Source organism: Magnolia sinica, chromosome 18 (assembly GCF_029962835.1).
Source record: "Magnolia sinica isolate HGM2019 chromosome 18, MsV1, whole genome shotgun sequence".
Classification (NCBI taxonomy): domain Eukaryota; kingdom Viridiplantae; phylum Streptophyta; class Magnoliopsida; order Magnoliales; family Magnoliaceae; genus Magnolia; species Magnolia sinica.
The window spans coordinates 13779427-13797500 of NC_080590.1; the positions used below are offsets into that span (position 1 = coordinate 13779427).

At 39.8% G+C, this 18074-nt stretch overlaps 1 protein-coding gene across 1 annotated transcript; it reads left to right on the forward strand.

The window, feature by feature from the left end:
* The first annotated feature begins 11487 nt into the window (after positions 1-11487).
* LOC131233607 (MYB-like transcription factor ODO1) lies at positions 11488-12753 on the forward strand. The gene is made up of 2 exons (XM_058230386.1): positions 11488-11824; positions 12065-12753. The coding sequence occupies exons 1-2, from the start codon at positions 11562-11564 to the stop codon at positions 12546-12548; spliced, it is 747 nt and encodes a 248-aa protein (XP_058086369.1). The 5' UTR covers positions 11488-11561; the 3' UTR covers positions 12549-12753.
* Positions 12754-18074: the final 5321 nt, after the last annotated feature.

Genomic DNA, 18074 nt, shown 5'->3' on the forward strand with positions numbered 1-18074 from the left:
TCGACAAACACAACAAGGACGGTTCTGATCATTCGACCACTTGGCACGTGGGTCCTAGTGGGCTGCGGCAAATGCTGAATTCTAAGTCGTGACGGAGGCAATACGAATTCGATGGTCACAAGGGGGACCACCATCAAATCATAACCCTCATGTAAGAACCGTACATATAAAAGATCATCTCAATAAAAAAAAACTAAATGGGCCCACCAATGAGAACGATTTAAAATTGCATGAAAACCTCTAGTTTCACGCAATATGACGAATGATAGTTTTGAATCACAGCTGATGAATGGTTTCGATGACAAATATACACCGTAGTGGCCGAACCACAACCCCATGGTTGGCCCATTCCCATTGTCATCTGTGTTGTGGCCCACCTGGGTAGTGGATTTGGATGATTTTTAGCTATGTTAACTAGAATCAAGGAGAGCACCTGATGAACGGAGTAGATTTTGTATATACAATATGGAGCCCCCAAACAGGTTGGGTGTTTGATGATAGGTGTTACAGAAGATTCTAGTCCCTTTCATCCTAATGGTGGAGGACGTATGTGGACGTGATGGTGCAATATCATGTGCATGTACTCACATGTTCTCTCTTAGTTGGGAATGTGTGGGGCACGTTCTGAAGTTACATCCCTTGATGCAGTGAAATGTGGGAACAGGATCCGATTTGCTGACTCACGTAGGTGGAACTTACATGAAATCCAACCCGTCCATCAGGCACGCACGCTGTATCTCGTTTACCTGGGTACTCAAGAGACGGCGATCCAAAACTCAGGTACGCCACAACCTATGAAACAGATGGGATGGAATGCCCATTACTAGTAGTTTTCTACGGTATCTACTGGGTGTCCATATTTCATCTGGTCCATTCATCACATGTGTCTATTCCAAAACTCAAGTGGGTCGTTACACATGAAGATATACATTTTTGGTATAATTCAGTGGCCAACTTACATGTACTATGGCTTCCAATAACAACTTGTAATGACATAAATAATAATATTATTTTCTTTTAAGAAAGTATTGAATATACCAATGCCTGAGTTAAAGTATAACATTTAACTGTTGTTTTTTTTTTTTTATTTCTTTCTTTCTTCCTTTCTTTCTTCTTTTCAAAAAGAATGGTGAATTTTAAACCATCCATTTCAAAACAATTCTCTTGACCAAGCTACAAATTAATTTAATCCATGCATTACCTAAACTGTCTAATCATACATTTGATGTACGGTGTACATCCATCTAAACACCAACACCTCACCCATGTGGGCCATGCCAAAAGCACATCACCTTTGCTTCAAAGAAAACCAGGCACATTTTTATTAGTCTTTTACTTCGTCGTTTTATTTTAATGCTTTCTTAAAGAAAAATGCTGAGTGGAATTACATTATAATTTACCAACCTAAACCGTTAGTTGTCCATTCAAGATATTTTACGGGTTCACCCATCTTTAACTCCATCTGTCCATTATTGAGATCATTCAATGTATCTAACTTACCTTCAACTGTCTAAACCATTCCACTACATCAGGTAGCGTTTAAAAAAAAAAAAAAAAAAAAGGTTTGTAGCGTACTTCCTGGTTCATTTAGAGGGAAATAAGTTGTACTAAATGAATTTTTGATTTATTATAGTATAATTTTTATTAAATTTATGTTTATAAATATTTAAAATTTTAATCACAACTAAAGATTTGGAGTCAAATCTGTCCAACTTGAGCACTAAGTTTTAGGCAAGACAATGTGCTTGTATATGTAACCAAGCGTGTGCCATTTAAAATGTCAAACTTGAGATAAAATATAATAAAGAAAATATTGTCACAGTTTATGCTTTGGGCTGAAATAAAAAAAGTCACGTGATAATAAGAAAAGCTGTATATGACCGGGATAGCAATCCTTGGTATCATCAATGTATAAAAAAAACAAAAGATAGGAATCCTTGTGCTTAAAAAATTATACACGTGGTACGTGCACATGACCAGAGAAATTTTCATCTGTTGGGCGTAACATGGATGGGCCATAGCCCATTGATCACTCTATTCCAACTATTCAGGTGGACTTCTCCTTGTTGCCTTCTTTGTTGATACGCAGTGATGTTATCTATCATGCACGTGGCATTTCCTTCATATCTCAACCGCCCAATCACTGGGACCCAAAATTTATGTAGATTGTATGGCTCTAACCGGTCGATTAGAGGATTCTAATAGACTGTATAATCAAAAGTTGCATATGGTCAAAATTGGACAAACAAATGTCCACTAATCAGAGGGAACGATTGTATAATCAAGTTTCGTTTTGGGTGCACGACTAATCCATGGTGATTCCCACTATTTGGACGGTTCAGATTTGAGGTACATGCTACGTGTATGGTAGGGAGCCTGGCCTGCTTCCTAGCTAGAGTACAGTAGACGCGCATTATCCAAATCCCCTTCCGCAAATAGAAGGTCTACCCACACACGCATCGGCATCTCTCCGCCTTCACACGCAAAACGTGCCAAATTCGCAAGTGTGTATGGGACATTTCACCTCGACGAAGAATGGGGCGCGGCTTCGGTGTATCCGGGGATACACCGAGGTGGATGAGATCCCTGACCGTGAGGCCCACTTTGATGAATTTACCTTATATCCAAACCGTCCATCCGTTTTGAAAACTTATTTTATGGTAGAAATCCAAAAACGAAGCAGATCCAAATCTCAGGTGAACTATAATACAGAAAACAGTGGTAATCAACCATTAGAGAAATTTCGTGAGCCAAATAGTTTTGAATCACGCTTTTATTTACGTGGTCTCTTCATCCAGGTCATTGTGACCTTATCAACAGGTTGGATGGAAAGTAAACATCCCGGTGACCCCCATGAAGTTTTTAATAGAGGGGATTCAATAACTACTGTTTCTTGTGGTATGGTCCACTAAGATTGGATCTGCTTTATTTTATGGTTGTTGCTCTTCAACGAGTATTCAAAATGTATGGACGGTGTGGATGTAAGGTATATACATCACAGTGGCACTACAGTTAGGAACTCACCGACCCCGGATCCACCCAAACGGCGCCCAAGGAGAACACACATCAACACGACGCTCCGCTCATAAGTCCGGCCGTACGAGCAAGCCGATTGCGGACCACGTGGTCTGCGTGTGGGCTTAGTTGCCTGTGCCCCGCAACAGGAAGTTCATGTGGTCGGAAGCTGTCTGGAGTCCACAGAGATTTACGTCACAAATCTACTCTGTCCATCAGTTCATAAACATCACAATAAGACATAAATTCAGAAGTTTGGCAGATCCAAAATTCCTGTGGGCCACACAACACAAAGAGTGATAACGGAAACGTCCACTGTCGAAACCTACCTGGAGCAACCCATGATGTTTATCTGCCATCCAAACCATTCACAGGGTTATGACCACTCATAAAAACTGTAGGAAAAATTATCGTTCTGAAACAAAACTTCTGTCACCCCACAAAGTTTCCGATGGTGGGCATTCAATCCCTTCGGTTTCGTGTGGTATGGTCCACCTGAGTTTTGGATCTGCCCTTTTTTGGGTTCCTTTCTTATTGTGATGTTTATAAGCCGATGGACGGAGTGGATTTCTCACGGTAATCTCTATGGCCCCACACAGCTTCCGACCACAGGATCTTCCTGTGGCCGGAGGTAGAGGGAACTCGCGTCCTAGAGCGATGGTCTCACGTGCCCCAAAAATCTCCTCAATACGACAACAGTGCCGTTTCAATGCAACGTTGAAAAAGGCCTCGAATTGGTGGTTAGGATCATCTAAACTAGGAGAGTCTTAGGACTTGATCCATCATGGGGCCCAACAAATCAATGGTCTCGATCACTGGATGATGTGTGGCACACGTGCAATCTGAAAACTCGAGTACACTGCATATCCTTGGTTGGAGCACAGTGTTTGCTAAGCTGCACATGCGGTTGGATGTCCCACAACGGGACACTTGTATGAGATCTGACCTCTTAATCAGGTGAAATACACATTTTTATTATCTTGAATAAAAATCATGTCAGTTGGACGTAAAAAGAATGAATGGTTAGAGAGAAAAATCTAACCGTCCATTTACTTTGTACGTCGTGGTCCATCGGAACAATGAAAATATCTGATTTTTAAGGTGTAAGATATAAGTATTATTTCCAACCCTGTGAATAGCTCAGATCTATTTGCACGAGAACCCGCGTGTGGATGTTTACGGCTCTACACGTGTGCGGAAGTAGCCCGTCTCTACTCATGAATGCCGGCGAGTTATTCATGGGTTCGCGAACGGTCCTTACGGGAGAGAACACGTGAAGAATGGGATGGAAACTGAAATCTAGGGGAGATTCGCTGAGAATTCTCCCTATTATACGGACAGTGTCCTCTGTGGCAGCCGGTGCCATAAATACATACGGTGTCGATCGTGACATTTGCGTGAAATCCACTTTATTCATCACTAGTTATTCATCACTAGTGATTGATCTCCAGATAAAGACCGCATGGATCCCAAAAATGGAAAATATTAGCACCATAGAAACTTCCCTTTTAGGCTTTTTTTTATTTTTTTTTGGACCGCGGAAAACATATGTTACCAAAGTAGCTTTTTAGGTACGAAAAGAGTATTTTAGACAAAAATACCCTTCATTATAGGGTAAAATAGTTAGAAAAAGTAAGAATATTTTTGTTTTGTTGAATATTCCGTACAAGTAGAAATTTAATTTGTTAAGGTAAGTTTTGGTTGGGTCAAATAAAAAAGGTGGCTGGTAGGTCATGTTTATGGTAAAAAATTACCCTAAAAAATGTTCAATTTTTCCTTTTAAAATATTAAAATGTGTCAAATCCAAAGCAAGCAACTCCTCACAAAAATAAATGAATTGGAAGATCTTGGACAAATCTAGAGATTAATTAAATAACTGGACGATTCATAAAATCACCCCAACATTATTATTTCACCGTGACAATTACCGTTCTGCTGACAGAAAGAAATTGCACCTCAGATACGTGTGAGATATTTTTTTTGGGCCGTTCAGGCGGTAGGGGATGGTGGATTTTGGCCGTCTATTAAGAAACAATCCTGTATAGACAACCCTAGCCGACGATTTTGTGCTTAAAATCTACGCTCCTCCAACTTTGTAATTTACCATTCATTTGGAGGGAGCAGATTGGGTGTGGCCTTTACCGTGGGGCCCACCTCGATGCATGTATTTTATATCCACGCCGTACATACGTTTTGCCAATCATCCCAAGGGATGAGCCAAAAAATGAAGTAGGATTCAGGTGGACCATACCTTAAGTCCTGTATGAAGTTGGTATCTGTGCCCTAAGAAGTTTTTCACGGTGGTGCATGCAATCGCCACTGTTTCATATAGTATGGTTCAGCTGAGATTTGATTCCAGCTTCATTTTTGGCTCGTGCCCTAAAATAATCTCACAAAGTGGATGGGCGGTATGGATATAGAATACAATACATGGATTAGCTACTGAACCTGGCGGTAGTGAGTTTCACTACTGAAGTGACGTCACCACGTTCTGTGGGCCTTATTATGATGTGTGTTTTGTATCCCACCATCCACCAAAGGATGAGGCACATCCAAAACTCAAGTGGACCCCACAGACAGAAAACAGTGGGGACAATGACACCCACCCTAAAAACCTTCCTAGGGCCACCATGATGTTATTTGAGATCCAAACCGTTTATAACTTAACATGGACATGGAATAAGGGAAACAAAACTATCAGCTTGATCGAAAACCTCCGTGGCCTTAAGAAGTTTCTAAGGGTAAGCGTTCAATCCCCACTATTTTATGTGGTGGGGTCCACTTAAGATTTAGATCTACCTAATTCTTTGTATCATGCCTTAAAATGATCTCTCTAAATGAATGTACGGTGTGGATACCACGTATACATCATGGTGGGCCCATAGAACCTGGTGACATCACTTCAGTAGGGGTCTCGCTACTGGCAGGTTCAGTAGCTAATCCGCGTCCAAGAACACACACATCAAGGTGGGCCCTACTGTAAGGGCCGCACAGTCTTAGGTGAGGCCGGGCGGCACAAAATCCGCTCCATCATTTGGAGGTGCGTTGATTGGATGATAATATTCCGTGATTAGTGTGGTATATTGGTGTATTGGTATATTGATGGAGCAGATCCTCTGTCCTTTCAGGCATACGTTGTAGATGTTGAAATAGTGTTCTACGAAGATATCCACTTAAACATTTGCTTTTTATGTAACTACGTGAAAGGGGCACCGTAGAATGTTACCGTCCAAAGAGGTATTTTATACTTGGCTGAATTTAATCAAACACAGTATTATATGTGATTGAAAGTCTGTATTTTAAATTTGTGGTGCAGTTAAGATATGCAGGCATATCAAAGTCGTACTTAACTCAGTATATAATTAAACCTTAGTATTCTTATGTTAAGTCAGACTATTTAAAGACCGGAGGCAGGATTTAACTATCTTTTCAATCATCAGTTATAATAAGCAATCCTGTGGTTGTGCAAAGAAGTAAGGTTACTTCTTCATATCATGCATTAGTTGGAATACGCATTCACTACATTGCTGCATAAGAAGATTGTTGGAATCATAAGTAACATTTGATATGACTCAAGCATTTAATGCTAAAGTAGATAGGTCATTTAACGAGATTGTGACATTTAATAATAAGAGAGACACTTTTAAAGCCAGTATTTTTAAGAGAAATCTAGTTTTTAATTTTCTCGTGTATACATGTCTAACCTATTTCTTCAAGTCATTCATACTGCGTATGACTTAACTGTCATATAATACATATGGGATCATTCGTTCTAATTGTGCTAGGTCAAGTATAAACAATATTTTCGATATATAAATAAGATTTCAGATATTATTTGGCACCTACTACCTACACGTGGCGGCATTTTGTTAGTCCATGAAGATATGCTAAAAACGAGTGTGAACGCGTGACATTTGTTGTACATACACACTTAAATTTTTTTACAAGTGGCATGAGTAAACTCAAATTAAGCCCATTTAATTATGGAACTCACTCTCTCTATATCACAGCTCTAAAATCAAATCGGTTGAGCAGTCCTAATCTGTGCAAAAAAAATCCTCCAATCCTATTAGCAGGTAATTAAATAAGTGTAATGTTTTGTTCATTGTACATCTAAACTGGGACCATGATTTCGACAATTTAATTTGAATTACTTGCGTTCCACGTGTGCATGCTCTAAGTAATTTCAAAGTGCCTGTGTATCATCCATCATGCTCTACCAATATCAATGTTTTTACTTTAACAAAAGAGAATTTTAATTTCAAAGCGCCTGCGTATCATCCATCGTGCTCTGCCGGCATCAATGTTTTTACCTTAACAAAGGAGTATAAAATTTCTTTCATGCCAACGCACGGCTTGTGTAGAACACATCCGAGCCGTGAAGAAGGTGGGCCGACCCACATGGTTTGCCTGGAGCGCTAAGACCCGTCCATTCATTAGGTGGACCATCTTGCTTTAGCCCCAAGTGACATTTATGATGTCGACACCAGCACCTTTTGCATGATTCACATGTCGTACGCAGGTAACACGTTTGTAGGAAAATCCCTGTGTTGGAAGCGGATTGCGTGGTGTGCCACACACCACCAACATTGGTGGTGTGGTGACGTCACCAAGTTCTGTGGGCCCACTATGATGCATGTGTTATAATATCCACACTGTTCATCCACTCTGTGTTATCATTTTATGTCATGAACCTAAAAATGAGGCAAATCAAAAACTTAAGTCGACCACACCAGGGAGGAAAACAACACCGGCAGTTGAGACCTTCCTGTGGCCTATCATGATGTTTATTTGCAATCCAACCTGTCACGGAGACCTGGATGAAGTGAAAACGGAAATATCAGGTTGATCCAAAACTTTCATGGCCATGGAGAAGTTTTCAACCGTAGGTATTCAATCCCTACTGCTTTCTATGGTGTAGTCCACTCGAGCTTTGCCTCCTTTTTTGCCACTACCTAAAATGATCTCTCAAAATAGATGTACGGTGTGGATATAACCCATATATTAAGTATATGGGACCATACAACTTGGTGACATCATCACACCACCGAGGTAGGTGGTGTGTGGTGCACCACGCCGATGGTGAAAGTTGAAAAAATTCGGATTGACATCATTTCTCCCGTACAATCTACCTTCGACCGTACACTGGGTACGGGCATAGTAGGACCATCCATCTAGTGACGTTTTTCATGTGGATGGCCCTCTAGTCAAAGATCACCAAAATTGATTGATACTCTGTCGGATTTCCCTACTTTTTCTTAAGAAATTTCACAGTTAACAATTTATATTTGGATAGTACATTTGAAGGCGCTGTTTGAATGGTTATGATAACCTGATCTGTGTGGTTATTTAACCACGGGTCATTCATTTTGGACGCCATTATGCGGTACATCTATAACAAAATTTCATTTAATCCATTAGATAAAAATGACCACTAGTTTAAGATTCCATTATAATCAAGATCAATCAGGTTATATCCTAATTCTGAATATACATATATAAGTGTAGTTTTTCACTAAATGATATGGCAATTCAAGCTTCATGAACGGTCCATAAGTATGAGAAGACATTTATGTGCAACATGTAAGTATTTATACTAGGTAAAAGTTGAGCTTATAACTTGAGAATTTATTCCAATAACTACACAAATAATTGTAAAATAAACTATCAATTATCAATCAATATAAAAAGAGAATTATCACTTAAACTAATATGAAAGCCAAAAGCCTAAGGAAAAAGGTCATTGCCTTATGAGTTGAATCACCTACAATGTCGTTAGTAAGTGTGTGCATTCTTAGTATCGAATAATTAAACTAACATGATTAGTAGATTAGGTGGAACTCGATGTTGACATGATCCTGACATGATAGGCTCAATTTGGCTTGATTCACTGAACACTTGAAGATTTAAGTCCTTCCTAATGTTAATTGTATGGGCAAATTTTTGGACAAACACTACTAGTATGTATAGTAGAGGTATATATTAATTACAAAGATATCTTCATTTAATTATTTAGTTTTACGGGTGTATGGGGCCATTATTATGTATATTAGCATCTATTAGAAACTTTATATTATCAAATTACAAATTTATAATTTATGTAAAATAATAAAATAAACAAAAAATGTTAAGGACATGCTAAAGCACATGTGATCACACCATCTTTAAAGCATTATTCATCCATTACTAAAGTAATTGAGACTGCTAACAGATTCAGACAAATAGCTTATAGGATACGACGAGTCTGAATATGATTTTGCATTCAATAAGCATGAAGAAATCACTAATGAAACTTTGTATACATAATTTGCTAGATAAAAACTTTTAAAAAAAAAATCACATATCATATAGAAGATTAGAAAGGAAGTAGCTGGCTTACACCACTACACTAGTCTATTTCTTGAGAATTTGCAGCTAAGGTTCGTATTGAACCTTACTGACTTGATCAGAGATCACTTGAACTTTTCTTTTTGGGTCGTATGAGAAAGTGATTCGAATGCTTGGTGATGGTCCAATGAACCACCCAAGCACTGTTTATATAGGCTAGAATTGTTGGACGTTTTGGTCCAGGGCCATAACTCCGCATGATTGTTTTTGGCTGTTGATGAGAAACTTGCTTTTATTTGGCAATTTTTGACCGTTTTGCATGTGTAAAAACCAGCTACAAGCTAGTCGTTCTTACCCACAACATTTCAGCCACCTAACCCATAGCCATTGTTGCACCGTGACCCACACTCGCTTCGCATTGGTTTGTCGTGCGCGGTGCAAAGTGTGTCACTAGTGCTTCTACAGCCACATTGCCTCACATGCCCATGCACGCTCGCATCGATCCTGAGACCGTGCGCGCACGTGTGTTCCAGTTCACACTATAACACGAAATCTCAGTACTCTACAAATTCATAAAACAAATAATAATGTACTCAACACCTTATAAACACAAATCTTTCTTCTCTCCTTTCCGATATGAGAATATTTCCAAAAACCAAAATTTTTAACAAACATTATATATATATATAATCAAATATTTTCGACAACAGCATTCAGCTTGTCTAGCTGAGAGTTTCGTCATAAAAATTGGACACCAAAAAAATCATGATAATCCAATCATCACGTGGGTCCCTATAAAAACAATAAACAACCCCAAAACCTTCAAATTCGCTTTGTGTTCCGTCATCAAGTTGCTTAATTTATGGGGTGTCTAACTTTTCATAGTGGACCACGCGGATGGTACACACACCGTGGTAGATCCACGTGTCTACAACTATTTGTACGTGAGACTAGGGCAAAAGGGTCAATTGCTAAAAATGACGATGCTAATTGATGGTGTTTTCTTGAATTTGGAATTTGAAACTGATGTTAGAATGCCCCAAGGAGTCACATATAATTCTAAAATTCCTTAACTATCCTCTTCCCTTTTCTTAATTCCACATAGGGCTACATACATGGTTTCACATTAGCCCCTAAAACACCATTCCATGGTTCACGGGAGCTAACACTATATCCTCTATGCTATTATTTTAAGGAATCCTCACCAATGGAAAGCATGGCGTATTAAAATGGGAATTATTTCGTACTCGTCCTGAGGACTGCCACACGCTACTCATGTTTTCAGTTTCTAAAAGTGGGGCCCTTGGTTCAGTGATCGAAACCGCTGATCTGTTGAACCCCACCTAAGATGGAACATGCCTTGCAAACCTCCTAGATCGGACGGTCCAGGCTTTTCTAGTTGTGCTTGCAAATAGACAGATGAGAAAGACAGATCTGGTCCACGTTCAACTAATTGGAATTAGCTAGGGTGAAGATATTTTGCATGTGATTCGTATTCAATGGGGCCCAGCAGACCAACGGTCTGGATTTGAATAGACCCAGATGAACAAACAATATTCTCGAGTCAAGAATCATATGAATCTTCGAACTAAATTATGAGGCATGGTCCGGTACGATGCTCGTACACAAATAGCATATTTATTTCGGCCAGCAGGAGCCACTCACCTCCCATCAACCTAAACCGTCGATCGCATGCTCTAGCACTTTGCCGATCAGATTATCCTAAACGTTCAATGAAAGTGAGCCACTACAGCCAACAATCCATATCCTCCAGGAGCCAAATCGGACGGTTGGGATCGTCGGATGGGGAAATTTGAGGATTTATATCCGCATCCTCCATAGGCCCACCATAATTGCATCACCCAATGGTGGGCCCCACAGTCTTGCTGGGCCAAAGAACCCCATGCTTATGCATTGAATATCCTCCCTAAAATGAGTGAGGTGACGAAACAGGTGATGGTGATGGAATGGTTGAGTAAGAGCGCAATTACGGAGCGAGGTGTATTAGAAAATGGTAACAGTTTGGACGGTCAGATGCAAACATATGGTGGGCCATCCATTATCTACAATTACAAATTTACAATCATATGATGCAAAAGACACGAGAAGAGGTGATTGTAGTTCGACAGCACCTTTCACGAGAGAGGGAGGCATTATTAAAGGTAGGTGTGGGGCTCATAAGTCTTGGGAGTGGCAAACTTGAAGCAGGTGTATTTGTGATGGGCCGTCAACCTTGCTGCGACAAGCTGGGCGTGAAGAAGGGGCCATGGACAGCCGAGGAAGACAAGAAGCTCATCAACTTCATCCTCACCAATGGCCAATGTTGTTGGCGGGCCGTGCCTAAGCTCGCCGGTCTCCTCCGATGCGGCAAGAGCTGTAGGCTTAGGTGGACTAATTATCTTAGACCCGATCTCAAAAGGGGCCTCTTGACAGAAGACGAGGAGAAGCTTGTCATAGATCTCCATGCCCGCCTTGGAAATAGGTATGATTCAACTCCCACTTTTATCATAATTCATCTATATTCATTTTTCTCACACTCAACTATCAATTCATCAATCTAAATAACATATAGTCTTTAATTATTGTTAGCCAAACACTCAAATTTGAAAGTGAATGAACAAAGCCGCTTTAAAACTTAAGTTTGATTGTTATGTAGGCTTTTTAATTTTAAATCGTTATAGTTATAACCTTAAACATTCGATATACATGTCCTTTGGCATAGATGGTCGAAGATTGCTGCAAAATTGCCTGGAAGGACGGATAATGAAATAAAGAACCATTGGAACACTCACATCAAGAAAAAGCTCATTAAGATGGGCATTGACCCTGTGACTCATAAGCCGCTGCATCAAGAAGCTAACCATATTGCCCAACCTGCCGTTGGCCCACCGCAATCAACCGTTCATCAGTCACTATCTTCGGCATTAAGGCCACTTGAGAATTGTTCGAGCGATGAGTTGCGGTCTTCCGACAACACCAGCATCGATGAAGATCCACTAATGAGTTGCTTGTGGGGGGAGGAAGTCCAGCTGATCGACGCGTCGTGGAAGTTTCCGAGCTCCGACGGTTATTTTAGTAATACTGTGGCGTCTTTCTGGGAGGAGAATTGTGAATGGTTCTCGGATTGCCATGAATTTAGGATTGCGGACTTGGGTTTGGAGTGTTTGGAGAGCATGGGTAATCCTGACATGACTGGGAAGGGCTGACATGCGCCGTGGGAATGTTTTATGCCAGATGCTCTACATGCTTGGGGTTATTCCCTTTTCTTCTTCTTTTTTTTTTTTTTTGTATATTTTCTTTTATTTAAGTAATTGGTTGGGCCGCCATTACAGATAGTCGTACCATCAGCTATGTATTGATATTGACATTGTGTCCCGCTGTATGTGTGGATGGGCCTGATTTTCATATTAAGTGACCATAATGGTCTGACCCACTTTATGTACGGATAGCATATTGTACATATGTGACACTCTGGCACTATGTGTCAGATATTTTCTCCACCGAAACTTGTCCATTAATCACCGCTGGTTCCGGGCTCTGTGGGCCCATAGTGATGTATGGGTTTTATTTATCTATGTTGTTCATTCATTTTTATTTTTCAGATTATTTTAAAATATGAACCTAAAAAGGAGACAAATCCAAGCCTCAATGGATTATAAAGTGGGGATTGAACTCCCATCGTTAAAAATTTATTTTGGATCAAGTCAATTTTTGTTTTTTCCTTTCATTCACGTCCACATGACCTTATGAGTAAGTTGGATAAAAAAATAAATATCACTAGCCCTTAGGAAGGTTTCAACAGTTGGTGTCATTGTGGTCCACTTGAGCTTTCTATTTATCTCAATTTTCAACTCAAACCCTAAAATAATCCGGAAAAAATGAATGGACGGCCTGAATAAAACCCATACATTACTCACGGAGCCCTTGCCTAGACGGATGATTGTCCAGTGGGGAAGGACGCAATCCGCTTCGTGGCATTGGAGGATTTGAAACTCCGAAGCCGAAGGCATCATCTGCAGTCACTCGAAGCCAGGTGCGGGTTTCCTGCTGACCCGTTGCCCAGAGATGTTCCCACCGTAGGAAGCTAGGTGGGGTCCACCGTGATGTTTTGAAAAATCCACTCCGTCCACCCATTTTGCCAGCTCATCTTAGCCCCAACAATGAGTCAGGTCAAAACTCTAAGTGTGCCACATGACATGAAAAAAATAGGGAGGAAAATGCCTTTGTTGAAACCTTCCCAGGATTCATCCTGACGTTTATATGCCATCCAAACCGTTCATAAGGTCATTTCCATTGAATTGAACTGAAAACACAAAAAAATTAGCCAGATGAATGTTTCAATGGTGGGGGTTCAATCCCCGCTGTTTCCTGTCACGGGGCTCACTTGAGTTTTGGTTATGTCTCATTCGTAGCTGTCTTAAGATAGACGGGCAAAACCAGTGGACGGGATGGATTTCTCAAAAGCATCACTGTGGTCCCACCTATCTTCCGACCGAAGGAAGGCATGCCCTCGTCCGTCGGGGGAATGTCCCCACCAACTCAGCTGAAGAGCCGAAGACGTTACGTCACCCGATCAAATCCACGCTTGTCGGTGTTATTAAATAAATAAAAGCAAGCAATCACGAAAAGGAAAGGGCAATAGCCTTGAAGCCTCGGATGCATTGTCACTGCGGTATTACTGTAATTGTATATTATTTATTGAAAATCAATGGGAGATGTTTTATTTATTGGGCCCCACTATTGTGCATCCACCGCAATCTTGCACCGTCCGTCTGCGTTGAATTTAAAGCCCAAAAAGGCTGGGGTCATGCAATTTTAGCAATTTCAATTCGAGTTAGTGCATGCCATGTACAGTCTCCTAGTGCCTGCGTATCAACCATAAGTATGGCAGAGTATTAAATAACTCCCCAGAGAGGGAGAGAAAGATTTGCACATTTGTTAATTCAGTTTTACTTATTTAAAAAGCAAATGGCCCTAGCAGAATTAGATCACCGTGCGATACTCAACACCATTTTTAGGATGGGGTTATTTGACACTCTGGCTGTCATATGACTTGATATGCAGGTGCTTATAAATGGTGCATGTGGCATATATTAACCCAAGGTAATCTAATTAATTCACTCTAGTGGAGTTACAGTGCAAAAATCAGGTTGGTTGAACAATCCTAACGTCTGATTCACAGATACTTCTTATAAAAATAAATAGGACCATTAGATTCTTTTAATCTTAACCATTCAATTATTGTCAAAATAAAAGTAGTTTTGATTTATGATATTCCTAAACACTGAAGCCCATCATTTGGACAGTTCCACTTGAATTATTTGTATGCAAGATTAAGAAGCTTTGGAGAAATTTCTCACTGCTTGCAAATCGTCCATCACACTGCCTCAGTGTTATTGGATATTTAAACAGAGTGTGATGGCTGAAACGCATGCACCCAGAAACCCTGTAGGTGTCACATATTAACTCAAATTAGACTGCCTAGATTGCATAGATAGTTCATTATCCAAAAGGTAGATTGGTTGACTGAACCTTAGATTGATATAATTTCATAATATTTGCACCATATTAGATTGATTAATCATGAAATTTAGTGATATTTGGTCCAACCAAATCAACCCTTATCAAAAAGAAATATGATCCCTAAAATGAGATGAACTCAATTGTAGGCATCAACCAAACAGGCCCACAAAGAATAAAAATCTATTTGTTTTAGTAGTAGTTGCATCGTACGATGAGTGCATTTTCCACGATTATGACATTTTCTTGGACTCTGGATTTTACAAATGATAAAGTTTGATGTTTGGCAATGAAACTGTAGACCCATGGAAATTTCTCCAAATCAATTCTTCTGTTTGGCCACAACTTTTCACCGAAGAACTCGTTAGATTTTCAAGAGCCCAATTTGTGGCTGCAATTAACGGTTCGTGTGTTTAGGGCATGCTCCGTTCGCTTTGGACGGCTTGGATGCACTATCAAGGCGAATTTTGAGCTAGGGGTCCTCCCTGTTAGGGCCCTAAGCATGACCTAACGTGGGGCCTACAGTGGACATGCGCCCTCATTCAAGAATCAAGCTTCCCCACACATTAAGGTGGGCCGCAGTGTCCGTTGAATGTAGGGTGTAGGTCTTGTTTTCTGTCCATTCACACTGTCCGTTGAATACAAGCATTGGTCTTTATCCTAGATGTCTGTTTTAATCATACAAACGGCCCACCTGATGAGAGGACTACACGCCCTAAGAAAGAAGGCCCCAATGATAGAATTGTGCACACAACTTCACAATTTTTCTTTACTTTGTAACAAGTGACTCGTTTCTGATGGTTTGATCCTCTATAGCTGATGTAAGTTAAGCTTGACCTACAATACTTGTTTACAAATCTATAAAATGTATTTAAATACAGCTAAGCTTTTAATGTAGAGAAACGATATAGTAGTCTCAGTGCATGGAAACCTTTCCATACACCTAGTTGCATTTTGATTTGTAGGTATTCATCTCCCCAATCTAGACCATCCATCAGATTCAGTCCACTCTTCCTAGAATATCAAACTGTAGCAATTGTTCGTGTGAACATCCTTGCTCAATTTATATTCTTTAGGGGTGTTTGTCTTGTAGGGGTGTAAGAGAAAAAAACACACCTAACAGAAACAAAAACAAAAACAAAAAAAACAAGAGAGAGAGAGAGAGAGAGAGAGAGAGAGAGAGAGAGAGAGAGAGAGCAAACACCCTTTAAATGATATTGTCAATCCACTTTTGCATGGCACTGACTTTACACTTTAAATCCCTAGATCAATATGATTTTCCTACGGCAGCGTATCATGGCCCAATCTAATGAACCCTCATAGGTCATGCCTATGCCAGCAAGTCCAGATGTAACTGAGTGCGTGGAAATGCTTGCATGCACTTCAGATACTAGATGACTTCTCTTCCATTGAGGACTTGTTTGCATTTTTTTCAGGACATTATTACGAAAATCTCAAATTCAAACCATGACATCATTATACGTTAGTGATGATTTTGATATTAAAGGTCAGATTGAATTACCAATTACATTAATAATGTAGTATGAAGTAACTTATTATGATTTTACTAAAATTGTCAGTAGAATATAAAAATATAGGTAAAGAAATTTATAATTATTACACTTCTACCGGTGAAATTCATATTATAAGAGCATGTTTGGGAGCGTGGATTTGAAACTCCTGGATTTGAAATCCTCCAGTTGTATTTGGCACTTTGAATTCAAAATCCTCTCATGTAATCCAAAAGTAGTTATGCGTAGCATATTTATAGGAATTTGAATTTAATTACTAAATCAACTTTAATATCTCTAATTTGTGTATGTGTGCAATGTTTGACACAATAGTTATAATAAGCTTGTTGAAATATATATTTTACCCGAGAATGATGAAATTCCAAGTGTCAGATGGGCCATAAGTATAAGATCACATCGGAGTGACTAACCAATGATTTTTAACCATTGATTTACATGTACAACATTTGAACGGTGTAGATCATCATATGAAAGTAATTAGTGATGCAATTGTGAATCTAACTGCCTTGTGGGCCATATGCACGATAAATTAATAGTCTAGTGACACACATGTTATATATGCAACTTTTGAAAGAATTTTAAATGTAATCCAAGCTTTCACCTTAAATTTCAAATCTCCTCTCGGCTGGGATTTGGGATTTGAAACCCATGCCAAACATACCTGAAATCCTCTCAATCCCCCCAAATTCAAGGTCCCAAACGACCCTTAAGAACCCACAAAAATCATATGCTGCGAGTACCATCCACCAACCATATGATTAAGTCATCCAACTTCTAGGATGTCCCATCATGGTGATAGAGCAATCCCAGTATGCGGATTGGATGCCATGCACAAGTCACAGGAGTCCATACCCAACTGTAGCGGCGGTTCCTCTACAGGATTCCACATTTTTTTCCTGTATGTTGAAATAATTGTGGGCTGCCGAATGCCATGTGGCACTTTCTAATATTCTAAAGTGCAAAAAAATAATTGGAAGACGCAAGTTATAGTAGAAATTGAGCAGATAAGCCGTCCAATTGTCAAATGCTTATATTGAAAGAAATGTGCATCATCAAAGCGTCGGCACTGAATTATAATTATTAATTGGTAAATGATCCAGTGGTCTCAGTGTTAGAAGCTTTTCCATGCACTTGATCGCGTTTTTACTCATTTACTTCTATACAACCTCTCTGGAACTTTTGTTGTGTCCACTACATCCTTTTTCCAACACCAATCGAACGGTCTGGATCATTGGCTTCTTATCTAAACCGTCCATTAGGTCCAACCCTCCCTATGCTATTGGGCAAAAATCACAGCAAATCAATGATCCTAAACACACATGCTTGTTTCAGTACATGGGAATGATTTTTACATGGCACCCTATGGAGAGTGAAGTAGGCCAAATGGGCGGTCCAGATACGTGATGTAGGTGCCACTGAGTTAAAATGTAACTGAGTGAACAGGAAGGCTTTTATACGTTAAGCTTACTGGAACATTTTTCAATGTGTAGTTGTTGGACACTTAATTTAGTTTGGGTTTTTGTGGTCGTGTGTGGTGTGCTAGAATCGGGCTGTGCAGCTAGATTCCAACTGAACAACTTGGCCCTTAAGCATCAATATAGACCGATACGATGATTGTGATCGTGATCGTATATGACCAAGATCTCATCAGATCGATCACCTATTCAGCCACACAAATCG